General features: G+C 42.7%; 1 protein-coding gene across 2 annotated transcripts in view; it reads left to right on the forward strand.

Annotated features, from left to right (window-relative positions):
- Positions 1-26,767, forward strand: part of WDR1 (WD repeat domain 1) — a 48,306-nt gene that overhangs the window by 11,445 nt on the left and 10,094 nt on the right. For both annotated transcript variants that reach the window (XM_032223870.1, XM_032223869.1), the window contains exons 3-8: positions 5,731-5,821; positions 11,344-11,491; positions 14,942-15,122; positions 16,909-16,986; positions 19,178-19,258; positions 23,951-24,184. In XM_032223870.1, the coding sequence (XP_032079761.1) occupies positions 5,731-5,821; positions 11,344-11,491; positions 14,942-15,122; positions 16,909-16,986; positions 19,178-19,258; positions 23,951-24,184 (813 nt within the window). The remainder of the gene's footprint in view (positions 1-5,730; positions 5,822-11,343; positions 11,492-14,941; positions 15,123-16,908; positions 16,987-19,177; positions 19,259-23,950; positions 24,185-26,767) is intronic.

The following is a 26,767-nucleotide window of genomic DNA, read 5'->3' on the forward strand; positions in this document are numbered from 1 at the left end:
AGCACTCAAAACCCCAACCAAAATATCTCCAAAACAAATCTAGGGGGCATAGTACTTCCAAGCTTTAATTTCACTTTTGACAGATGCCTTGTCCAAACTACCGCAATACAACAGTGTCAATACAGAAGTAATTAAGCCCATGGTTCCAACCTCCCAATTAGCAGCTAAGGTCGTCACATGTTCTCAGGCGAAGAATGATGCCTCCACCTTAGACAATGTCACTACCACAGATTTCAAAAAAGCCTTAGAAACAGTTTAGTGCCAATAAACAAACTTGCATAATAAAAGAGGGGTTAGCTTGGGTGGGAAATAAGATGTATGTCCCAATTAGGGAAAGGCTGAGGACTATGCAAGCTTGCATAGTCCTCAGCCTTTGCTGAGACCAAATTAGCTGGTCACTTTGGTTTTGTAAAAACATTACAGTTACTGAAACTGTAATTCTGGTGGCCCTCATTAAAAAAATGACATACAAAGTTATGTAGCAAGGTGCCCCATTTGTGCTGCCGCTAAATGCAGGCAGGGGAAACTCCCCGGTCTACTGCAGCCGGTGGCCAACCTTTCAGCACCATGGAGAGAGATCTCCATGGATTTCTTTGTTAAATTGCCCAAGAGTTCTGGTAACATTGTGATCTGGGTTGTCACAGATCTTTTCTCAAAACATTTTTCTCATTTCATCCCATGCCAAAAGATCCCTATGGCTAAAGCCTTGGCTAAACTGTTTTTGGTCCATATTTACCACTTGCATGGGCCCCCACAATGTATTATTCTGGACAGAGGGTTACAATTCAGGTCCAAGTTCTGGAATGCTCCTGACCACGACCAAATCTGGTTCCCACCAAAAAAATTCACAAATTTTTTGAATCTGGTCATGAACACATACTCGGGTGATGATCAAACATGGCCATGGACGATTTCCTCTTCCGCACCATTTTTTTTGTAAGTACCAAACAACAGCGACATCATGTGGCTGCTGCATTAATTTTGGTTAGGTTCAGGTCATGACCAAATTGGGTTGCGACCAAAGTTATGAAACAAATTATGGTTGTGACCACAGGTTCTACTGTACTTGAGATTTAGTTCTAGTCACCATACACAGACAAACGGGGCTATGGAATGAATGAACTCGGTTCTGGAACAGTACTTGCATTGTTTTATTAATTACAAGCAGGACAACTGGACCGAACTACTGCAGAAGTAGCCTATACTAATGCCCTTCATGCTAGCACAGGTTTTACCCCTTTCAGAGTGGCCACAGGACAAGAATTTAATGCTATACCCTCACATGAACCAGATATACCCTTCTTGAAACAGTGGATCAGTCATTTGCAATCCATTTGGCCGGTGGTCCGCAAACCCTTGAATGAAGCTAAGGCTGCCTATAAAGCACAAGCAGACAAGAAACAAACAGAACCCAAACCTTATAAAGTGGGGGACAAAGTTTACTTTTCCACCAAGTTTCTAAAATCTTTGCAGCAGTCTAAAATGTTGGATCTTAATTGGGCCTTTCCCCATAGTTCGTATCATTAACCTTGTCATGGTGGAATTACAACTCCCATGCTTTCCATTGTAACTTATTGAAGCCTGAAGTCACCTCTGATCTTCATCCGGCTACTACCCCTGTTCCACCCCCAATTATGGTAGAGGGTGAACAACATTTTGAGATTCAGGAAATTCTTGACTCTAAGAAATTCCACGGGACCACTCAGAACCTAGTGGCTTGGAAACACTTCCCCTTCTCACACAATGAATGGTTTCACAAAAAACATACACATGCCCCAGATTAGTACATATATTTCATCACTTGTACCCTGACAAACCTCGTTGATTTGTTTCCTTTGTCTCTCCTTCTCTGTTTTTTTTTAGGTGGACTTCCCATTTTTCTATGGGGGAGGAGCATGTCAGGTCCCAGATATTTCTACAGGGACGCTGGCATTTTGGTGGGAGGAAAGGGGTGGAATGGAGTCATCTGTATATGAAGCTTCTATTTCTGTTTCCTGCATTACTGTGCTAATCTCTCTATGAAGTTTCTGTTTCTTGCATTACTGTATCAATGTCTATAGTTTATGTTTCCCTGCAATGATGTAGTGTGGAAGGGGTTTGGTTAGCATTGCTTTATAAGCTGGTTTTAAGTTGAGAAGCTTCGGTTCTTGCCTAGATCTCTTGTTAACACAAACCTTTCAATAAAAGCTCCTTTTGGAACAACCACAGTTTCAAGAGTCCTGCTTTCTTGGGAAGATTGGAGAGGCAAGACCTTACACTTTATCTGATGGCATCATTGGAAACTAGGTGTCCTGAATTTAACCTAGTCATAACATAAATATCATCAGTACTTCAAAAGATTTTCACATCTTTTTCAGTAGCATATTGAGTGCCATCTATCCTGAGGGATTCATCATTCAGTGATTTTATCTTGCCTTTCCATGTGGTTTTCTTGATTAAATATAGCAATGTTTTACTATTGCCTTCTATGTGCTATTGAAGCTTTGCCATTATCACTCAAGAGATCGTCTGCCTCCAGCATCTGCCTACATGGGTAATGCCCATTAGAAGTATCTGCTTGCTTCACCTGGCTAGCTGGAACGATCTTGGTGACATCACTGGCATTCTGTATTCTTGGCATGCATTCCTTGCCTTTCGTCCTTCCCAAGAACACTCTATTGCAGGGGTGTTAAACTCAATTTCATTGAGGGCTGCATTAGGGTTGTTTTTGACCTCGGGGGGCAGGGAAAGCTTGGCCAGGGTGAGCATAGCCAGCTTGACATCACTTGTGTCAGGGGCACCTGTGGCCCAAGCAATCTGCCAGCAAAAATGGTCTCCTGGGCTCCGTTTTTGGCTATGATGGTCTCCTGCAATCCTCTGCCAGTGAAAATGGAGCTTGCGAGGGCCTCGCCAGCTCCGTTTTTGCTGGTAGAGGCACCATGGGCCAGTCATTTGTTGTTTCCAGGAAGGCCCTGTGGGCCAGATCTAAACACCCCATAGGTCTGATCTGGTCCGTGGGCCTTCAGTTTGACACTGTCTCAACATCAATGAAATGGTGACCAAATACAAAATGGGACTCTATTCAAGTTGACCTAAATGCATTCTAGAATGCTTGAAGGAATGTAAATACACTTTTGAAGAAGTTACCAGAAAAACAAGTTACCACAAATTATTACCCTAACATCCTCCCACAAAAAATTTTAACTTTAAAAATGGAAAATATTCTGCAAAGCAATTTTTAAAAATATGTTTATGAAAACCTTTAAAAAGAAGCCACCTTTAATTACCTGCACTATAGAAAGCTCCCTGAGTTCAGCAAGAAGCTTTCTCAATCAGGTTCTTTGGGCTTCTGTATGCTTCTATTTGTTCAGCATTTCCCTTCCTATGTATGTGAGCAGAGTTCTGCATTGGTGTTGGAAATGGCTGTCCTAAGATACTTGTAGAAAGAGAGTTGTATGAGCCTCAGCATCCCACTTTGTAGTTACAGGGAGTTCTCAACTTCAAACAACCATTCATTTAGCAACATTTTAAAATTACAACAGCACTGAAAAAAGTTCTTTATGACCGTTGCAGCATCCCCATAGTCTGTTGCATGATCAAAATTTGGGTGCTTAGCAATCAGTATGTATTTACGATGGTTGTAGCAGTGATTCACGAGATTACCATTTGCCATCTTCCCAGCCGGCTTCCAATAAGAGGAGTCAATGGGGGAAACTAACTCAAGGACTAGATCCAGTTAACCAGCATTTTAACCATAATTTATTTAAGCAACTGTGCCCTGGTTCAAAGTAATATTAAGCTGTAAGAAAGTGAGTTCCAATGGTGGGAGTGGAGGGAGTCTCAAAAGTGATCTGTTGGAGTACACCAGGCATTGAAGATTGGGGGCAATAAGTCCCCAAGCATTTTTTTTCTTTTTGGCCTCTTTTCTATATTCTGAGTAGTTGCATGGGCTGGAGGGAGTCACTGAGTTATTCAAAAAAAATGATCAAGAGGCATTTGTTATAGGGTTAAAGAACCCAGCACTGATATGCTGGACTGGGCTTCAGAAATATGATTTTGCCTAGCAAGAATCTTCCCACCCCATTCCTGCTTTAAATAGGTAATTGTTTTCTTGGTATATGCTTCTGAAATATTTTAGAGAAGTATTTAGAGTAGAATTAGTTAGCCTGATATTTAAACTGGATTTGGCATTTTTATTCACCTAATGAGTCCTTCCCAAAGACCTGAGATAGGCAGATGTTGATGTTTGACGGTGTTAGGGGTATTGTCGCAAGATGTAAACTGTTCTGAGTAAAGCTGGCTTTTGCAATTGACCGATGGTGAATTTGTCATTGCTGATGGTATTCAAATGGTGTTCCAGTTGTGTTGGGATTGCACCCCAGGCAATTATAGGTACTTTCTTTGCTTTCTATTGCCACAGTTGTTCTACTTCTATTTGCAGGTCTTATATTTTGTTACCTTTTCCAGTTCTTTCTTTGCTATTCTATTCTGCTGTCTCCTCGTACTACTACGTCCACTATCCAGACTTTTTTTGTCTTATCGACAGTTGTTAAGTCTGACCTGTTATGCAGCAGGTGCCTGACTGTTTGTATTCTAAAGTCCTTGAGAACTTGAGCTTCTTCGTTTTCTATTACTTTTTATATTTTATAGTGCTACCACTTTTTGCTTGCAGGCAAATGGTATTTCTTGCAGACCTTACAATGCACCATTGTTGTTACTTTGTCATGCTGTTCTTTGTGTAATCTTCTTGCAGCATCTAATTAGTTAATTAGATGATCCACTGTTCCTTCAGCTTTTTTGTAGAAACGGCACTTGTTATTTGTTAATATCTTCTCAATTCTGTCTTTGTATGCATTTGTTCTTAAGGGTTGGTCTTGTGTCTTAGCTCCTCTTTCTCTTTCTTCAACCTTGTTGATCTTAGCCTTTGTCAGCCATTGTTATTATCTGATTTCCCTGCCATTTTCTTTAATGTACTGACCATGTAATGCTTTGTCTTCCCATGTCTCCTTTCTGTTCTTCATTTGGTCTTTCTTGTAAGCCAGTTTGTTCTCTCCTGTATTCAGTTGGTCTTCCTGACATACTAGCTTCAAGTGCATCTTCTTCACCCTCCTTCAGTTATTCTTCCAATGCCCTTTTTGTTCTTCAACCATCTGATGTACTTGCAACATTCCATGCTCACCTATTTTCCTAGTAAACAGAGTCTGTCAACATCACTGTGTGGATGATGGTCATGATTCATTGTCATTATTTTTCTGAGAATAAATTATTATTAAAAATTAATACATTATTATTTTTAGTTATTCAGTTCCAGAGAGTCAAAATGGCTTAAAAGAATAAAAGGATAAGAACGATTGCCCTTTCCCCCACATAAAAGCATAGCCCTCAAAAACCTTATCCAATTAAAAATTAAAAATGTCTTTGCAGAAAGCAAGTAGAAAGTAGAAAAGAAGAAGCTCAGGGTTCCTCAGGAACACACTGTTTTCTAGGTTGTGAGCTGTTCCTGACAAAGCCAGCCATTTGCCCCATCTCTTATACTTCCTTGAAGCATGGCCCTCCTCCCAAATGCCTTCCCTGGATAAGCATCATCTAATTAGCAGAGGAAGGTCATCACAAGGCAGATATTGATACTATTCATACTAGCAAAGAATCTTTTATCAGATCGGCTGGCAAAAATGGGTAATTGGCAATGGATGGGAAACTTCCCTTCTTTGGAAAGTTACATTTTTAAATTCTGTTTTTTTTTTCTTACAGAACCCAGCAATTGCTGACATCTATACTGAACACGCCCATCAAGTTGTGGTGGCCAAGTATGCACCCAGTGGCTTCTATATCGCATCTGGAGGTAGAGTTAAAAGCATAAATATGCGTTTCATTGTAATTCGATGCAGAGTCATGCTCACTTATGCCCATCAAGAAGTATGTTTCTCTGCTTACAGTTTTCTCTGACTTTCAGTGTTGTATACTTAGATACAGCAATACCACTTAGACTTATATACAGACCACTCTCTGAGCGGCTTACAATGTCAGCATATTGCCCCAACAAACTGGATCCTCATTTTACTAATCTCGGAAGGATGGAAGGCTGAGCCAACCATGAGCCAGTCAGAATCAAACTCCAGGCTGTGGGGAGAGCAAGCCTGTAATATTGAAATCTAACCCCTGTTCTACCAGGGCTCTTTTCACTTGCTGTTATTGATATAACATTGTATCAATATCAATATATCCTTGGGCTAAGAAACTGCAGTGTGAATCTTTCGAATGATACCTTCATTGCAGGATCCAATCTGGGTCTGTCACTGAGACCAGAACGTACCTCCGTAAACTATTCAGGCACAATGCGTACCCCCAAGCATATATTACAAGATGCCTGTGCAACATGCAAGGAAGAGAAAGGAAGAAACGCATAGAATAGGAGCCGACGACTTGGCAACATAAGGAAATAATATCGAACAACTTAATAGCTGGCTAGCAACACCCCAATCAACCATTTGAAAAGAAAGGCACCCCCAACCAGGCACCATATAAATGTTGTGCATAGAATAGCCCAAATAACACATTCTGGTAGAGAGAAGCATGAGTCTGAAAGCTTGGAAGACTAAACCTCTGATCCCATTGTCTGACCCAAATTGGATCCTGAACATTATCCTAGGACACATATATTTGCCTTCATTCATGATTCATTGGTGGATTAGATGTGCTTCTACTCTAAGCCACATTTCTCCTCCACCTCTCTCCCTTCTGTGTGCTATCAGCTAATCTTGGAGAGGAGACAAGGGCAAGAACATTAGTGCTTAAAATTTTGAATGTTCAATATTTCTGCATAAATATGACCTAAAATGTAATCTGTTGTCTGCACAAATTTATTTATTGAGGAAAATGATCCAATATACGTATTTGTGTATGGCAAAGTATATGAACCTTTGCTTTCAATACCTGTGTGACTTCTCCCCCAGCCAGCAATAACTTCAACTAAATATTTCCAATAACTGTTGATTAGTCCTACATACCAGCTGGAGAAATTGTAACCCATATCCTTCTTGCAGAACAGCTTTTTCTCTGGGACGTTGGGGAACTTCCTAACGTGTGTTTGAAGAAATATCCATCTGGGTTCAGTTCCAAGTGGGGAGAAAGACACTGGAAACATGGATGCTGATTGGAAACATGGTTTAATGGAGCAGAACCACTAAGCACATGGTCCTGGTGCAGCTGAAAACATGGAAGGGAGATATATATTTATACTCCCTCTTGGGCCTTGCCCTTGAGCGTCCTGTTCCTGTGCAAGAAATGTATTATTTTGGTTGTCAGACTCCCAGGGGGCTATGTGAGGGTCATAGCTAACTTTGTAGGCTGTCTGTGTTCCACACTTGGTTGACCGGATGATGCAATGAAGGGCAATTCCTATTATGGCTTTTTCCAGAACTGGGAAACTCAGAACTGTGGCTGAGTTTCTGTCTCCAAGAGCATATTTCTCAATTTCTCATCCAGAGAAAGAAAATATTCTGCCTTTTTAATATTTCCTAAAATATTTCATTCTTCTAGGAGAGGGGTGGGTGCTAATGTTCTACACATGAATTGCTTGCTTCAGTCCTTCCACAACATTTCTATGGAATTAAGGTTAGGATTTTGGCTTGCCTTTCCAAAACATTAAGTTTCTTCTGCTTTCATCATTCTTTGGTACTATAATTTGTATACTTTAGGTTGCTCTTTAGCTGCATGATCCACTTTCTCTAAAGCAGTTTATGACATATATCATGACACTTTCCTGTAGAACTTGCTGGTATAATTCAGAATTCATAGTTTCATCGATGATGACAAGCCAACCAGATCCAGAGGCAGAAGAGCAGGGCCAAAATATGGAACTGCCACTACCATATTTCACAGATGGGATAAAGTTCTTATGTTGGAATGCAGTATCTGCTTTTCACCAATGTCATCATACTATTTTCAGACGTCAGAGGTTTTCAGAGGTCCGCAGGCCTCCTAAGCCTCCCACATCCCTGTATTGTATTGTAAAGACTTTGATAATGAACACCCAGAATGTTGTTCTTTAAATAAAGCATCCTCCCACTTATTATTATTCCATTGATTGAAATCCCGACTCTTAATTTTCCCTTCTGCTGAACTGAACATTGCACATGCTTTTGCCAAATATAAATATGTGGTTTTGAATTATTTTCCCCAATGAATAAGTGAAGACTATTAATGTTTTTAACTGATTTCTTCTTCTCTTTATCTAGTTTTAGGACTTGTGTAGAGAACAAATGTTTTTGGTCACATTTATGCAAAAATATTGAAAATACAAAAGGATTCATAAATATTTCAGTACACTGAACATGCAGATGCTGTTGTAACATCAACATTACATAATAGCTTTCTGCTTGGTGCAAAATGTACCTGGGGTATTTTTAGAATGAATGAAGTTGCCTTGAAAAATTACAGTGATTTTCTCTCTCTTACCATAAAAAAAACAAACTAAACCCAAGAATTGACATCCTTATTTTGCTCATTTATCAAATCAGCAGTGCAGTTTTATTTATACTTCTTACAATAATATAACCACAGTTACATACATTTTGCATTAAATTGAATTTGGTGAGCTTTATACATTATGTAAATTAAGCAGATCTTCCTTTCTGCCTTTAGAAAAGTTGTTGACTTCCTCCAATTTGTAACTAAATGAGAATTATTTTAACTTTTTAAATAGAAAACAATACATACTGTAAATGTTTTAATTTCATCCACAAGGTATATGCTGAAATAGAAATTTATCCACCTAAGCTCTAAAGATAAAAGCATATGATTATTCTCAGTGAGATGCTTTATTGATTCAGCCCTGGCAGTGAAAGAATATAAATAAAGTCGTAAATGAGGGAATAACTGCCTGTTTATAAATTTCGAAAAGTGCCTGCATGGTGAAGGGACAAGAAAAGGTTAGTTTCACAAGCAAGCCTGTAGTGTCTTTTGAAAAGATTAAATTAGGTAAATCAAGCAATGCAAGGAAAAGATTAAAGGGTACAGCATAATGTTGCTTTCTTGAAATGTAACACAGGTCTTCATAAAATGAAGTGGATTTTATTTAACATTTCTTTTTTAATGGGATTTTATTTAATATCTATAGATCCAGGCCATCTGGCAGGATAGGGCTAGTGCATCTGTTCTCATGCTCCCTGATCTCTCACAGCTTTCAATATTGTTGACTGCAGTAGCGTTCTGGACTGGTTGCAAGGTTTAGAGGGGAAGGTCACCATGTTGCAATGGTTCTCTAGCTTTCCTTATGGCTAGTTTCAATTGGCATTGAATAGTTGTCCTCGGGGAGTGTGGCAGGGGTGGTCATGGCCAACTGGGCATGGCCAGCTTGACATCACTCACGTGGGCTGGGCAATATTGGGGAGGGTATGCAAGGGTCTCTGGCTGGTGGGGTGGTGGGTGAGGGACTCATCCCACAGAGGTGAGGCAACATGGGGTTGGGTGGGGGTGATGCTGCCGTACGGCAATGGAAGGGATGGAGTAGCTGGTGCTGGAAACCATCAGGCATCGCTCGCTCGCTGCCCTTTGTGCATGGCGGCCAATGTTTTCCAGCTCCTCAGCTGGCGCACTCTCCGATTCTGGAGCCTGCTCCACCGGGCTCTCAGTCTTAGCAGCACATGCGTCAGCAGACGAAGGCGGGGGGAAGGCATGTGATGCAGACCGCTGGACATTTTGCTGGGACAGAGCAGGTGGCTGCTCGGCACATCCAGCAGGTGGGACTGTTTGTTTCTCCCCTGTGCCTCTGCCTCTGGGTACTGCCACCGCAACCAGCCAAGACAGGAAGGTGTGGGGCGGCGGCTGCCAGACATCATCAGCCCGCCTACTCCATCCCATCTGTTTTTGTTTGCGGTTGGATAGCAGGTCGCTGCTCGTCATCTCCTTGGCCCCCACGTGCGTCTTGCCCTTGGTCTGCATATGAAGCGTGTTCCCCTTGTGCACCCAATGCATCTTGACAGTGCTGCGGGCTGCCGCTGCCAGCAGCCTTGCCCAGCCCGAAGGCGGTAAAGCAGCGAGGTAAAAAGGCAGTGAGCGGGGAAAGCCAGATCCCTATCAGTGGCATGGCCGCCCAGGCCCAGCAGAAACGGGAAAGGCATGCGATCCTGGCTGGGCCTGGGGAGCCATAGTGCCAAAGGGAACCCAGGTTTCTCTGCTTGCAGTGGCTACCTTTTGCCTGCTGGGTCTAGGTGAGCTCTACCACGTCTACTGAAGTTTTCTAGCTGGTGTGCTTCACCTCTTCCATACTGGGCGGACCGGTGCTCCTGCATGAGCTGCTGGTTGCCTCGATGGTGGCAGTGGCCGAGGTGCATCAGGTGCGCAAGGGGAACACACTTCACATGCAGGCCAAGGGCAAGAGGGTGAGGAGTAGATGACCAGTGGCGACCTGCTCTCCAACCGCAAGCAAAAACAGATGGGACGGAATAGGCAGGCCAATGGTGTCTGGCAGCCACCGCTCCATACCCTCCTCACCTTGTTTAGGCTTGCGGTGGTAGCAGTAGCCAGAGACAAGTGCAGGGGAGAGGCACGTGATCCGCCTGCTGGATGTGCCGGGAAGCCACCTTCTCTGACTCCGCCACATGGGATGGGAGCAGGAGTGTTCGGTGGTGCACATCATGTGCCTCTCTCCTGAATCTGCCTGCTGCTCGTGCACAGTTTGCGCAGCTATTCTGGAAATGGTAAGGGGCTGGCCTGCATCGCTTCAGCCCATCCCATCCCGGCAGCCACACACACGCACAGGCTTGAACTTGCCCTTGGTGCAAATCAGTCTTCAATGAAAGAAATGAGCATATCATCACTGTATTTAAAAAAAACCTGTATTAATTGTCCATTGTCCTCTAGATACCATACATGCTAATTTTTAATGTTAATTGATATAAATTTAACATTTATTTAAATCATTGTTTAGGTCCTTCCTATTTGAGGCCTCCAACTCCTGTTAAATTGGCCTGGTCATTAAAAATCCAGAAGCAGAAGAGAGCTTTCTCCTGTAGCTATGAATGCACTCTTGCAACATGGATTTCACCCCCATGTTTTTCATCTTGAGAAGAATAGCATCTCTTTGGCCAGATTTTAATGGATAGTGGTTTTATTATTCATTATTTTTTATTATTTTTATTAGCCATACTCAGTATATAATTTATAAAGCTATCTTGATTACTCTTTTTGAGCAAAAAGACTTCATAAGCAGAAATAAAAGCAAAACTAATGTTTGTTCAATAGTAGTCATATGACTACTTTAGAACTGGTTTATTTTAAATTTTGTAAATTAGGATCTGATAGATATGCAGTATTTTAATCTCGCTTGAGAAATTATTTTTCTATGTGTTTGTGCTTTGACAGATATCTCTGGAAAGCTTAGAATTTGGGACACCACACAGAAGGAACATCTATTAAAATACGAGTATCAGCCATTTGCAGGAAGGATAAAAGATATTGCATGGACTGAAGATAGCAAGAGAATTGCTGCTGTTGGAGAAGGAAGGGAAAAGTGAGTAAGCTTAAATTCTCCTGTGTGCTACTTAGAGAGTCCAAGCATGGGTTAACTTCTGTCTATCTGCCCTGACTGAGTTGTAAATTCTTTGGCCATGCTTTCTGCTCTCTACTGAATCCAGTTTTCAACTCAGTCTATGCCAGGAAGGATGTATCCAAAGAATTTCCAGTCTTTGACCAGATTAGCTTGGACTCTCAATATTTTTTTTTCTTCTTTTTAGTTTAACTTTTTGCTTCACATCTATTTTCGTTCGGGAGCAGACTCTGTCGGAGGTGTCCCCTACCGCTGTGCGCGGTTTGGGCAAAACCACCTCAGCAGCTGGGGAGTGACTGGCCCAACTGGGTTGTCATTGGGCCATCACCATTGTCGACCGCCAATTCGGGCGGACAGCCTTGGCGTTGGTTCTGAACCTTGGGCCATGCTTCAGACGCAGCGGTGGGCTTTTCCCTTGCGCCAAAAGCGGCAAATTAAAAGTTTTTTTTAATTTTGTGCGCTTTCAGCTGCCGGATTGCTGCTTGCGTGTCTCCTTTGCAGCTCACCATGGGTGCGTGGGTGGATCCTATTCAGGTTGCTGACTGGATCGCCACCACCCTTTCTCATTGCAGCACTGGAGTCTTGGCCAACGCTGGTCATACTCTGTGATTCTAGATCTGCTTTGGCACAGCACAATTGTTGGCGGTTTACGTCCTTTTCCATTGCAGTCAGCCTGTTGATCAGCCTGGGCGCCATGGAGCCATTGTGGTTTGCACCATTTTCGTCTCCACATTTGCAGCTATCGGTGCGTGGAGCTTCGACCTCCAGGCCCTCTGTTTCTGCGGACTCTGCCTTCCTGACTGTTGTCACGGGACCCTGTTCTGGACATTAAGATGTTCTGTACTCAGACAAACTTCCCTTGTAGTTAGATAGTGAGAACCTTGGCTTTAATTCAAAATGGCAGAGAGAGGCCAAGCAGGGAACAGCGACAAGACGTAGCTTTCAACTAGCCACCAACGCAGGCCCTGTCCTAGGAAGGCTGGGGTTTCTGCGAGAGAGGCCTGGAGAGGAGCCAGGGCCTAATGTTCCCCCATTAGGAAGGGATCCAAGGGCCCGGACAGGGACACCTCTAGATGCCAGAGGGCGCTAGAGAAACAATTTGTATTTTAGAAGAAGAACATCAAGATTGGTCTCCAGATGGCACCACAAGGGCCCTAGGTTCCGCAGTTCCCTCTATTGTGGAGGATTTTGCCCCCTTTGACTGCACTGTTTCAGCATAGGGAGGCAATCAGGTGTTCACCCCAGGAGGCCACATTCACACCCACTGCGGTGGGGCTCCATCCAGTGGAACATCAGGGACCAGCTCTTTCTGAAGAGATGTGCAGTGTCATCTCCCGGGCCATTTCCCAAGGAATCGCTGAGGGGCTCCAAAAAAAAGGGACCAGCGTCCTGCCAGACTATCTCCCAACAGGCTGCTTCCACAGGGCCTCCTTGACAAGGCGCATCTGCCGGGGCCTCCCTCTCCATGTCCCTCCCTAGGCAGTGAGGAATCCACTGACTAAGACTATCAGAGAACGAAGGTCTTATTCCGGACAAGCCCGCCTTCACGGGGCTTTTTAAGCCTGCCTTATTCAAAACTCTTGTGCAAGGTCAGGACCACCACTCACATGTGTGTTAGGGTTACACTTGAATAGGAAACCACAGATCTTGAGGATTCCAGTGAGGGACTATTTAATGAACCTGTTCCAGTGCAGGAGATTATCCCATCTCCTAAGCTGTTTGTGGACGTGATCCAGCATCAATGGTCACAATCTGGCTCCCTAGCTGCCCCCAGTGGCAGTGATAAGAAGCTATACAGTCGATCCTAACCCAGAAGAGCTTCTGCAATTTCCAAGAAGCACATTGATTCCATCAGGGCGTCAATTCCTCAAGTCCTGGAATTCTTGCAGGAAGGTCTTGACAGAGGGTTATCTCCCAACACCCTCCGGACTCTCCAAGCAGCACACAGGAGGAGGAGCGTTGGTTTTAACTGAATGGTCATTCTCTGTGCGCTGCGGGAGAATCCAACTCCACCCTGGGGTCTTCTTGGGGTCCAATGGACAAGAGTATTCGGAGTGCAACAAACAGATTATGTCTTCAGCAGGACCACAACCTCATTGAAAACTGGACTCAGTAGAGAGCAGGAGGCGTGGCCAAAATATTTACAACTCAGTCTCTGGGCAGATAGACAGAAGTTAATTTATGCTTGGACTCTCCTGCAGTGCACAGAGATCGACTATTCAGATAAGACCAACGTTTCTTCTATTCAATCCCTTCTGTTCTTTATTCTTAGCTCTTTCTTTGGGTTTTTAATTTCCAGATGAAATCTACTTGTTTAAGAGCTAAATCTTTCTTGAGAATGCATCCCCCTGGACTCCATAAGCAAAACATTCTCTTTTTAATGATATTAATGTAAAAGATTTGTTGTATTAAATCCTCATTATCAGTAATTCATGGGATTCATCCTGTTGTAATTCAAAATATCAGAACATCCCTGTTTAAAATGTGATGGGACAACACAGGAAAGTGGTTGGTGCAAGAATTATTTTGTAGGTCACTTAATTCTAGCTTTTGTTTTCAAAATTCCACATCCAAAGCAAAAGTGGGGTTTTAAAGAATTCCAATTCTAAGAAATCTCCATATATAAAAGAATTTGATGGGCAGTCATATCTATTCCGTTGTTGTTGTATGTACATTTATCTTTTCACTGTGGTTCAGCATCAATCATTCTTTATGTTACTATAATTATAAAGATTTTATTTGCCAGAAGGTGGAGAAAATCTAGGAAAAAGGAGAACTGATTTCAGCTTTTCCATAGTGAGGTCTGCTGCCTTTATGTCCAGAAATATTGGCACCATATTTTCTTCTCTAGCTTTGAATGCTGTCAACATCTTTTTTTTCCTAATATGGAGCTTCTGTTATGAAATACAATATTTTTCATTCCAGCTTCCTTCTATAAATACACAGAATATATCCTTTCAGGAATTAGGCATTTGTAAATAAAGCAATAATTTAAGACATTGTTATGTCAATAAGAAACTCATGCTTTGCTTTGCTAGTATTCACCATGCAAAGAAGATTTATTTAAAATTATTATTTGCTTATAGATAAAATTCTTTTCTTGTGTGTTCTTGAAGTGTAGAATTAATCATATCTTTAGCAGTTGTTGCAGAAAATCAGTTGGTATTGCAGCCTATTTTTGTTCATCTTTGAGAATCTTTTTTATTGTATTCTTAAATTACACTAAATAACATGATAAAAGCATTAAGTGGGAAGAACAAAAACTAAGAGGAACAAATAGAAGCTTATTTTTTTAACCTTTGATTGCATTATTTTTTACATGATACCATAAGAAGTAAAGTGGAAGTTGCATGAACATAATTTGTTACTTTAATGTGTATTAAAAAGAATTAAGTCTTTGTTTTGCATAAACAGATTTGGAGCAGTCTTCTTGTGGGATACTGGCTCTTCAGTAGGTGAGCTTGCAGGTCACAACAAAGTAATAAATACAGTGGACATTAAACAGACGAGGCCTTACCGCTTAGCAACGGGCAGCGATGACAACTGTGCTGCTTTCTTTGAAGGACCACCATTCAAGTTCCAGTTCACCATTAGTGTGAGTTTGTTTTCTTTCCTAAGCAGAGTCCACCTTTGTGGTCAGAATCTTCTCGCACCTTCCTGTGGTAGCTGAAAGCAGCGTGACCCGTCAAAAACGCGGTCCACAAAAGCGCGCTCGACGAAAGCGCGTACGTGACGTCATCACAGCGCGACGAAAAAAATTAAAAATTGAAATAAAAATAAAATTAAAGCAAGCCGATTCACATAAAGGTAAGGGTTAGGGTTAGGGTTAGGGTTAGGGTTAGGTTAAGGGTTAGGGTTAGGTTTAGAGTGTTAGGGTTACGTTTAGCGTTAGGTTAAGGGTTAGCGTTAGCGTTAGGTTTAGCGTTAGGTTAAGGGTTAGGTTTAGGGTTAGGTTTAGGGTTAGGTTTGGGGGGGTTAGGGTAAGGTTTTCGCTTTAATTTTACATTTATCGATCACAGCGCGATGTTTTCGTTGCGCTGTGATGACGTCACGTACGTGCTTTCATTGAGCGCGCTTTTGTCTACCGCGGTTTTGTGGTGGAATCGAAAGCAGTTTCCACATCTTGAGAAATGGGCAACTTTACTCATGGAGGACTCTTGTAGAGGGTCTGCATATGCAGTATGTCAGTGAAGCATTGCTTCGGGAATGGGGTTTTGAAAGTTCCTTTGTACAAACAGGATGGAAAGGATTTGTAGCAAATGTGTTAAAAGTCTCAGAGAAACCTTCATAGATAAGGATCCATATGTGTTGATTTTTCCACATGTGGAAATCTACATTGGTGCTAAGGATAGAGAAAGCCATATAAGCCTGTAATCACACAATAGTCAACACAGGTAAAACATAAGATTCTTGCAATGATCTTTTCTGAATGCCTGTCTAGAAGTTTCAGTTAAGTATAACTCTTAGCAATGAGGTAATTTTTGTCATCTTTTCTCTCTCTCTCTCTTGGTTCACTGAAGCTAAACTGCACAGATACTCCATTGCTTATAGTGCACAGCTATATCTTTTTGACTTATTCATGCTATATTAATGTGATTACTAGCATGTGGTTCATGTTTAGAGGAGAATTAAGATTGCAGCTCCATGTCATTTCATAAAAGTTTCTTGATAGCATCATGCATGAAGCTGATATAGCAGGCTATCTAGATTGGGTTGTACTAGATTAAGCTGCCTGATTCCCACATTTTGTATAAGCATTTTGTATAATACTACTGCATATGCAGTAGTATTAGATAAGATAAGCATCATTTGCATATTTTTGAACTTTAAACCTTTTCAACATCCTAAAAGTATTCCTATTTCACTGTTTCCGATGCTTAGGAAATAATGTAGATTAACATGCAAGCTTCAGTCCTTGCCATCTTTGAAGTGGGCTCCTGACTTTATTGCAGTTGAAAATGTGGACCATGCTTTGTCTGGGAACCTGCTGGCCACAAACTGGCCTTCTGTTTCAGCCTATGAAGTGTGAAATAAGATTTAACATTGACTGCTTGTATCTCCACCAATAATGTGTCTGATACACAGAGATAATCGTATTCTGGACTTTTCTTAAATCCTAATTTTCCCAGACAACATAATTTGTATATTCCTATCCTCTGAATACAATCTTTTAGTGTCCCTCCCGTGAACTGCTAGTAATCATTCTCAGCAGTTTGATGGACAAGACTGAAATATTAGATATCTTGTGCATCTGGAGGATGTTTTTTATGAGCTTTGGAAGCAGGATACTCTGCTGCATATTTATTTATTTGTTTGTTTGACTTGTTTGCTGCCCATCTTACCTAGTATAATGTTCATACTGTGTATTTCTTCTCCTTCAGGACCACAGCCGCTTTGTTAACTGTGTGAGGTTCTCTCCTGATGGAAGTAGACTTGCTACAGCCAGTGCAGATGGTCAGGTAAAAAATAATAATAATAGAAGGCATGCTTTGAATGAAACAGGTGTCAGTGTACAGTATTTGAATTTGAATTTGAATTTATTGACATTTGTATGCCGTCCACTCCCTTGGGACTCTGGGCGGCTCACAGACAAAACAAAGCATATACAAATTTAAAATAAGAAAAATAAGAATACAAATTATTAAAATTTCACAACATGCATACAGTTGGAGTGGGGCTAGATACCTATCAACAGCCCCAGGCCTGCCGGAACAGCCAGGTCTTGGTAGCTTTACGGAAGGCCGGAAGAGTAGTAAGGGTCCGGATCTCTACGGGAAGATTGTTCCATAGGGCCAGAGCAGCTACAGAGAAGGCCCTCCCCCGGGGAGTCGCCAACCAACATTGACCAGCCGATGGCACCCGGAGGAGGCCCAATTTATGTGATCTTATTGGTCATTGGGAGGTGAATGGCAGGAGGCGGTCACTCAGGTAGCCAGGTCCTAAACCATGTAGGGCTTTAAAAGTAACGACTAGCACCTTGAAGCGTGTCCGGAGACCAATGGGGAGCCAGTGCAGCTCGTGGAGGATAGGTGTAACATGGGTGTATCTAGGTACACCCAATATCGCTCGCGCGGCTGCATTCTGGACCAACTGAAGTCTTCAAACACTCTTCAGGGGCAGCCCCATGTAGAGCGCATTACAGTAATCCAGTCTTGAGGTGACGAGGGCGTGAGTGACCATCCGAAGGGCCTCCCGGTCCAGATAGGGCCGCAACTGGTGCACCAGGCGAACCTGGGCAAACGCCCCCCTGGTCACAGCCGACAGATGATGTTCTAACGTCAGCTGTGGATCCAGGAGGACACCCAAATTGCGGACCCTCTCTGAGGGGTGTATAATTTCACCCCCCAGGCTAAGAGATGGAATATCTGGACCATCCTTGGGAGGGAGCATCAATAGCCACTCGGTCTTGTCGGGATTGAGTGCAAGCTTGTTTGCTCCCATCCAGACCCTGACAGCCTCCAGGCACTGGCACATCACTTCCACTGCTTCACTGAGTTGGCACGGGGCGGACAGATACAGTTGAGTATCATCCGTGTATTGATGGTATTTAATCCCGTGCCGGCGAATGATCTCACCCAGCGGCTTCATGTAGATATTAAATAGGAGGAGGGACAGAACCGAGCCCTGCGGCACCCCAAATTTGAGAGGCCTAAGGGTCGATCTCTGCCCTCCAACCAACACCGACTGCAGCCTGTCCGAGAGGTAGGAGGAGAACCACTGTAGGACGGTGCCTCCCACTCCCACCTCCCGTAACCGTCGCAGAAGGATACCATGGTAGATGGTATCGAAGGCCGCTGAGAGGTCAAAAAGCACAAGGATAGAGAAGTGTCCTCTATCCCTGGCCCGCCAGAGATCATTGATCAGCACGACCAAAGCAGTTTCCGTGCCGTAACCAGGCCTGAAACCCAACTGAAAGGGATCCATCTTTGGCTCAGTTCTCAACCAAAGTTTATCTCTAGTAGTGGTATCACCATTTAGACGAGGTCTTCCTCAGGCAAGCCTACTTTCCATATATGCTTTGGAAAGTGCTCTGTGGCTCTCTGAGATACTCAAATGGTAACCTGTAACCACTATTGACAGTGTAGTGGTTGAAATCAGACTTTTTAAAAGTGGCAATCTGAATCCTTAGGGTTCCAATGCTGACCCAATTTTGATGCCTACTGTTTCTCTCCAAGAATAAATATAGCAGTGACCGCATGAAAAAGAAATATATATATATAGCTGTGGAAAAGGAATTTGTTTTTATTTTTAGCAAGGCTTGCATGCTTCTTAGCTCTTGTGTTACAAATAAATACTTTTTTTTTATTCATTGATTTGAGCTGTGGTGGCGCATTGGTTAGAATGCAGTAGTACAGACTAGTTCTGCTGGTTGCCTGCAATTTGGCAGTTCATATCTCACCAAGCTCAAGGTTGACTCAGCCTTCCATCCTTCCAAGGTCAGTAACATGAGGACCTAGATTGTTGGGGGCAATATACTGACTCTGTAAACTGCTTAGAGAGGGCTGTAGAGCACTGTGAAGTAGTATATAAATGTAAGTGCTATTGCTATGTTAAAGGTATTCTTTTTTGTGAAATATTAGTGTTTCACTTTAATGCAATCCTTAAACTAACTCTTCTAAGATAGTTGTCTCTTTTTAAATTTCTGAACAGATTATTATTTATGATGGCAAAACTGGAGAAAAAATTGATGCTCTTGGTGGAAACAAAGCACACGATGGAGGTATTTATGCAGTAAGTATATTCCAATTGTGCTCTATGGATTTATATCACTTTAATGACTTATTAAGCTGCAGAACTATTACTATACCTTGTAATAGACACAACAGCATCATAATGGTGTGGTTGGGCAGCTATACCAGAATTCAACGTATCTCATGTCAGGCACAGACAAATAAGTTCCTGGATTCACCAAACTCAGAACTCTCCCAGGATTACATTATTTGAGTGGTCAAGGGTGTTATCCTGTTAAACCAACGTTTTGGAAGTGTCTGGATTTTAGTGAAAAACTGAAGAAAATCCTATCCAGGACAGGCTTTTCATATAGATGGTGCTTGACTTACAACCATAATTGGGACTGTGGGAATGTGGGAAAGGTGCCAGAGAGAGTCAGAGAGGTTTCATGGGGGTGTGGCATGGGCTGGAGAGGATAGGTAGAGGTAAGCAGAGGTGAGAGGGAGGCTACACAACATTCAGGGATAGTGTGTGGGGTGCACAAAAGTCCTCTTCTTCCCAAGTGTGATTGAATACACAAGGAATTTTTCCTGGTACATAAACTCTCAGTGTACATACAAGCAATAAGTGATAAATCATTAGCATAGTCATCGTAAAAATACATTAATAATAAAACATAAGATACAACACTTAGTGATAGTCATAGGATTCTAAATAAGCAATCAACATAAATCATACTATGATACTAAGTAAAGAGTATAACTCATAAGATACAAGCAACAAGTTATAATCAAAGGAAGATGAGATAGGCAATAATAGAATACATTTGTTTAGCAGAGTGATGGCGTGGGGGGGAAAAACTGTCCTTGTGTCTAGTTGTTCTGGCAAGCAATGCTCTATAGTGTTGTTTTGAGGGTAGAAGTTGAAACAGTTTATGTCCAGGATGTGAGTGGTCTGTAGATATTTTCACAGCCCTCTTTTTGGCTTATGCAGTATACAGGTTCTCAATGGAAGGCATTATGTAGTATTAATGCTAAAAACACTGAGCAAGAAAAAATACTATCTGTCCTGTGATTTGTTACCAAAACAAGCTAAAGACCAATCAGCCTAACATTAATACCTGGGAAGATACTGGAAAAGATAATAAAAAAAAAGATCTGCCAACATCTAGAAATGAGTTGAAGTAATAACTAGCAGTCAGCATAGGTTTGTTAAAAACAGATAATTTCAAACCAATCTTATTTCGGTTCACCGACAAAACCGCGAAGCCCTTATCCGCGCCGACATAAGCGCGGAGGGCAAATCCGCGCTGTCCAAAGCGCTAAGGAAAAAGGCGACCCTAGCGCAACGACATAACCGCGGAGGGCAAATCCGCACCTTCCGAAGCACTCAGCACCCTAACCCTAAACCTAACCTAAACCTAACCCTAAACCAAACCCCTAAACCTAATCCTAACCCTTACGTTAATTTAAATCGGTTTTCTGCTGCCGTGCTGTTTTAAAGAGCCCTTCTGTTGCCGCGCTGTTGTCGCCGCGGTGATGATGTTGCGGCTTTAGTGACGCGGTTTTATCGCCGCTATTTTGACGAGCGCGGTTTTGTCGGGCCACGTCTTATTTCATTCTTCAACGTAGTGACTAAATTTATAGACCAATGAAATACTGTGGACATAATATGGCATTCGACAAACTAGACCACAACCTACTTCTTGGTAAACTAGAAAAAAGTGGGATAGATAGCATCACTACCAGATGGATTCGTAACTGACTGACAAGCCTACTTCTCGAGTAGTCCTTAATGGTACTATGTCTACATGGAGGAAAGTAAGCAGTGGGGTACACAAGGTTTCGTCTTAAGCCGTTATTCTTCAATATCTTCATAAATAACTTAGATGAGGGAATTGAAGGGGAACTTAGCAAATTTGCAGATGATACTAAGCTGGCAGGAATAGCTAACACCCTAGATCAGTGATGGGCAACCTTTTTGGCGTGGTGTGTCAAAAATCGGCAAAAAATCGAGCATAACTCGCGTTGTGTGTCACTTCGCCAAAAACATAATTTTGCGCAATTTATAGTTTAAACTACAAAAATGTATAATTGCAATATATAATTGTATTTAATAAACCAAAAACAAATTATTTAACATACCTGCTTAGTAACTTCTTTCATCCTCACTTTTTTCCAAGAGCTGGGAATGATTAGTTTCAAAATGTCTATTTATATTCCACGTTCTGCTTACTACCGTTTCAGTACATAGAACGCAAAATGATCTGCCATTTTTTTCTATAATGCCATACATCTCGCTCCATGTTTCTTGAAAGGGTCGGCCACTGCCACTACCACTCCCTTTACTTAACCTTTGTTTTTTATTTTTTGGGTGCTCCATCAGTGGGCCAGTGACAGCAGATAGAATTATAGATAGCCAATTAGGGGTTAACTAGCCTAACAAGCTAACACAACCTCCCCCTCACTTATCTCAGTTATTGTGGGCAATTACAAGTCCATGGCACCCCAATAGTTGCTGCTAATGGCGCTCACAGTTCCCGTTGGCACTCCGCTGTTCCCTGCTGTGGTGCGGTCGTAACCGACAGTCCCAGGAGTAGACTCTCTGTGCCGGCCTGACTGGAGAGAGGCGCGCACTGTTCCCGCGCTCCTCTCCTGCGGGTCCTCCCTCGCCGCGCTGATGACGTGTGTGCGCACGGCACGCACGCCTTACTAGCAGCCCCTGCGCTCAGAAAGGGGCGGCAGCGATACAGTAAGTGAGTGTGGGCGGGGGAGATCACACGTCCCCCCCCCGTTCCTCCAGCACAGATTCTTTCATCCTCGGCGGCCGTGCAGGAGCCGAGGATGAATCGCATGAAATCCTGTGCGTGTCACCCCAAATGGCTACGCGTGTCAGCACTGACACGCGTGTCATAGGTTCGCCATCACTGCCCTAGATGATATCTTGACACTCTTGAACACTGGGCCCTATCTAACAAAATGAAATTCAGTGTAGAGAAAAGTAAAGTCTTACACTTAGGCAAGAAAAGCCAAAAGAACACGTATAGACTGGGTGAAACCAGGCTTAATAGTAGTAACTCTGAGAGAATTCTTGGAGTCTTAGTGGGCAACCAGTTAAATATGATCTAGCAGTGTGCAGTGGCAGCCAAAAAAGCCAATGGAATCCTAAGTTGCATTAACAGAAGGATACAATCAAGATCAACTGAGATACTAATACTGCTCTATAAAGCCTTAGTAAGACCACACTTAGAGTGCTGCATCCAGTTTTGGTCATAAAAAAGATGTTGGGACTCTAGAAAAAGTGCAGAGAAGAGCAACCAAGATAATTAGAGGAATGGAGACTAAAACATATAGTTTTATATATACAAACAGTTACAGGAACCAGGCTTGGCTAGTCTAGTGAAGAGCAGGACCAGGGGAGACATAATAGCAGTGTTCCAATATTTAAGGGGCTGCCACAGAGAGGAAGGAGTCAAGCTATTTCACAAGGCACCTGGAAGCCAGACAAGGAATAATGGATGGAAACTGATCAAGGAGAGATTCAACCGAGAAATAAACAGAATTTTTCGGAAAGAGAACAATCAACCAATGGGACAGCTTGCATTTGGAAGTTGTGGGAGCTTCATCACTGGAGGCTTTCAAGAAGAGATTGGACTGCCATTTGTCAGAAATGGTGTAGGGTCTCCTGCTTGGGTGGAGGGGGTTGGACTACATAACCTACAAGGTTTCTTCCAACTCTTTAAATCTGTTAAACAAGTTTGCAAAGTCGAAGAACTATTGAAATTTCTTCACTTTATTTCATAGGTTAACATTATTTTGCATTATTGAAGCAGATGGGACGTTTTGTAGAATTTCCTTTCTCACGCAGAACCTCACAATGATGGCTTGTTTGTTTGTTTATATTCAAATTTATTTGACTGCCCATCTGATGAAACTTAACTCTGCAGTTATAGTCTAGAAAATCTACAAGCGCACTAAGGGGAATATTCCATTATGGACCGGCTGAAGTTTTTAGTTAGTCTTCAAGAGCAGCTCCGTGTTGTCAGAATTGGAGTATTCCAAATGAGAGAAGGGTCTCCCTAATAGGAAAGGTTATAATTAGAATAGAATAGAAATGATTGGACACGTAAGACCCAGATTGTCATACAGCCCATCCTTCCCAGTAATGGTTGCAGGTAATTTTAAAGATGGTTGCTGGCCAACAATATGTGGATTCAATAAAAAAGGAAAATATTCCTGTTCTTTTATGTGCCCTATGTAGGCCTTCTTAACTGTCTCTGGCCATATTTGCTTCTTGAGTTCTGCCAGGGTTTTCCTAGGCGTCTCCTCTGTCGCTTCATGTCTTGTAGTTTCTTCGTAAATGAAACTCCTGGGTTTCCTCCAACAGAGGAAATCTCAATTATTTGATGAATTGGCTTTTACTGCAAATCTGTTGATACAGTTTTAATGATTTTAAGGACTTGCAGCCATTGATAGAACATTATCAGATACTTTTAACTCTTCGGTACATGTTTGATATATTCCAGTGGTGTCTACTTAAAAATATTCTTAGGCTTTTTATCTAAATAGGTTGTGAGTTTAATTTCTGTGATGGATTCCATCAAATGGGCAAGGCATCCCAGGTGCCTTTGCAGCAATAAGCTCCAAATTGTTCCAGAATTTAATTTTACTTCTGTTTGATATGAACTTCACCCCCAAGAAAGGAATCATTTATTTTTTATTTTTTTAATCGTTTCTTCTTTTCTTTTAACAGATTAGTTGGAGTCCCGATGGCCATCACCTTCTTTCTGCTTCTGGAGACAAAACAGCTAAGATCTGGGATGTTGGTGCCCAGAGTGTGGTGACTACATTTAAAATGGGATCAGATGTTCTGGACCAGCAACTGGGCTGCTTGTGGCAAAAAGGTCACTTGTTGACATTATCCCTTTCTGGCTATATCAACTATCTGGATGAGAACAATCCTAATAAGCCTCTTCGCATCATAAAGGTTTGTGGAATAATTAAGGCAGTGTGTTCTAGTTTTCAACTTCTGCTGCGTGCATCCACATTGTGGATGCCTGGCTCCGTTGCAGCATACCGGTTGCAATGGGATCCGGAACACACCACTGGCGCAAACACTTGTGTGAATTGGGAGAATTGAGCTGATGGCCATGCTGAGGCAATGATGGGGGTGTGGGCAAAATGGGAAGCCTCTGGCAGCTTAAAAAGGGAAAGGAAGGAAGGAAAGAAATGAGGCAGGGGGGTCTTTTAACTGGCCACAAACTACTAGCAAAAGTGGCATTTGATCACAAGGCAAGGATGCATCGAGAAATGTTTCTCCTTTTCCATTTGAGCATCCAAGAAGGGACAGGAAAGGAGAAAGAGGAAAGAAAAAGAAAAAAAAGAAGGGAAGATGGGAAGAGAGCAAGGAAGGGGGGAAAAGAAAAAAGGGGAAGGAAGAAGAAAGAAAAGAAAATGAAAAGGGAAGAAAAAATTAAGGAAGGAGGGAGGGAGATTATAATGAGAGGGAGTCAGGATCTGAGGGAAGTCCTGCCTTAGCACTTAGCCACAAGCAGCCCTGCTGCCCTTTCACCATCCCCTTGTCCCATCCTCCTGATCTCTCCAGATAGTCTCCCATTTTATTGCTGAGAATTACAAAGTCTCCTCGCATGGAGAGGGAGTGGGCCTCCTCCTGACCCACATACTTTGCCTCCCGCACACACCATGAGTAACCTACCCAAGGAGAGGAAACATAGCAGCAGCAGCCTTGAGGGGATAAGCGCAGCCAGGCACAACCTCGGGGAAGCGGGGTTGGGTGGGCTGGGCTCTGGGGTTCCAGTGCCCTGGAAGTTAGAGAGCCGGGCTGGGTGCTTTCCCTCCACTGCCCAGTGCTCCAGGCAATCTGCGGTGCTGTCCAGGGGTCCTTTGTAGGGCCTGAGATGGACAGTGAGGCTCCTCTGGGGCGACAAGGATTTGGTGCTCATTCGTCTCACCTCGCTCCACTGGAGACAATGGATCCCCCCAACCCTGCCTGGGCCACCACTGATGCCCCCAACATGAATGATGTTGAGCTGGCCCCTGCCGAGGTCAACCACAACCCTGATGTTGCCCTCAATAAAATTGACTTTGACACCCCTGCCATAGAGGGTAGGAAAAGCTGTCTCCAGAGTATTCCTTGCCTGGGATTTTTACTTTTCTTGTCACACAATCCTCAGTCATCTAGACCTCATATTGATCATTCAGTTTTTGGCTTTTTAAATCTTCCAGCCCAGAACACTTAATACCAACTTTTCTACTACAAATTCATTTTTCCCACATCACTTTTACCAATTCCTTGGCAAGTCTGCCCCAACTGCCTCTGTTCAGCACCCTCTCTTCTTCCCTGTTTTCTGCCTCAAAGGGGGATGTAGCATCCAAGGAAAGTGCCAAAATAAAATGTCTGAAAGCCCAGATAGAGAACAGCCAGATGAAAGGAGGCACTGCTGCCCTTACACAATTGAGAGACTTTGAAGGTATTTGTCCTTCAGCGGGTCTGATTTTTCCTTAAGGCACTCTGAGTGAAGTTACTTGTTCTTTTTCTCTCCTGCCTTGTCTTTACAGAACAGGTTTAGGTTTAGGTTTTATTTGACTTGTATGCCGCCCTATTCCCGAAAGACTCAGGGCGGCTAACAATCAGAAGGGGAGGGGGGCACAAAAATAAAAATAGAAAACAGAAATTTAAAATACAACAACAGTCATAACCTCGAAGGGGGCTGGATAGGCCACCTTACCTTTTCTCTAGCTTCATCCGAAAGAGCAAAACATCCCTTGCCTAGTTTTTCTGTGCTCCATGTGAATTATATTAAACTGAATATTCTGGCTTCTACTTGAGCTGCAAACTTCTCTGAGAAAAACACATAATCTTGGATTACGCTGTTATTTGCTCCAGAATATGAATATGAATATGGAATAGAATAGGAATACGGAATAGGAATATGGAATAGAATGGCTTTATTTGGCCAACAAGGAATTTGTCTGTGCTACAGAAGCTCTCAGTATATAGGCAAAACAACAGAATCATCATAATACCAATAGGAGGGGGGAGTAAAGAAGCTAATAAGAAAGATAAGTGATAATCCTACAGCCATACTACATGGGTAAAGTATCTATAGACACGAGACAGCACCATAGGGATGCTGCAGCAGATTGATGAAGGAGAAAAACGTCGCTGTATCTACTTTTTTTTGGCGTGCAATTCCCTATAGCACTGTGCCAAGGAAAGGAGTTGAAACAGTTTATATCCAGGAAGTGATGTGTCTATAGTTATCATAATCCTGTAACCAGTGGCGGGATTCAAATAATTTAACAACCAGTTCTCTGCCCTAATGACTGTCTGGGTAGGCGTGATTGGGTGGGTGTGGCCAACTTGACATCACATTGAAGACTGCCTCGCCCTGCCTCCTTGTCACACCCAGCAATGCCTCATCCCTCCCCTCTCAGCCACTCCTTGTCACTCCTAGCTTCGCCTCGCCCAGCCTCGCCTTGAATTACGGCCACAATTGAGCCCAAAATTTATGTTGCTAAGTGAGAAATGTATTAAGTGAATTTCCCC

The sequence above is a fragment of the Thamnophis elegans genome, chromosome 9 (genome assembly GCF_009769535.1).
Source record: "Thamnophis elegans isolate rThaEle1 chromosome 9, rThaEle1.pri, whole genome shotgun sequence".
Lineage (NCBI taxonomy): Eukaryota > Metazoa > Chordata > Lepidosauria > Squamata > Colubridae > Thamnophis > Thamnophis elegans.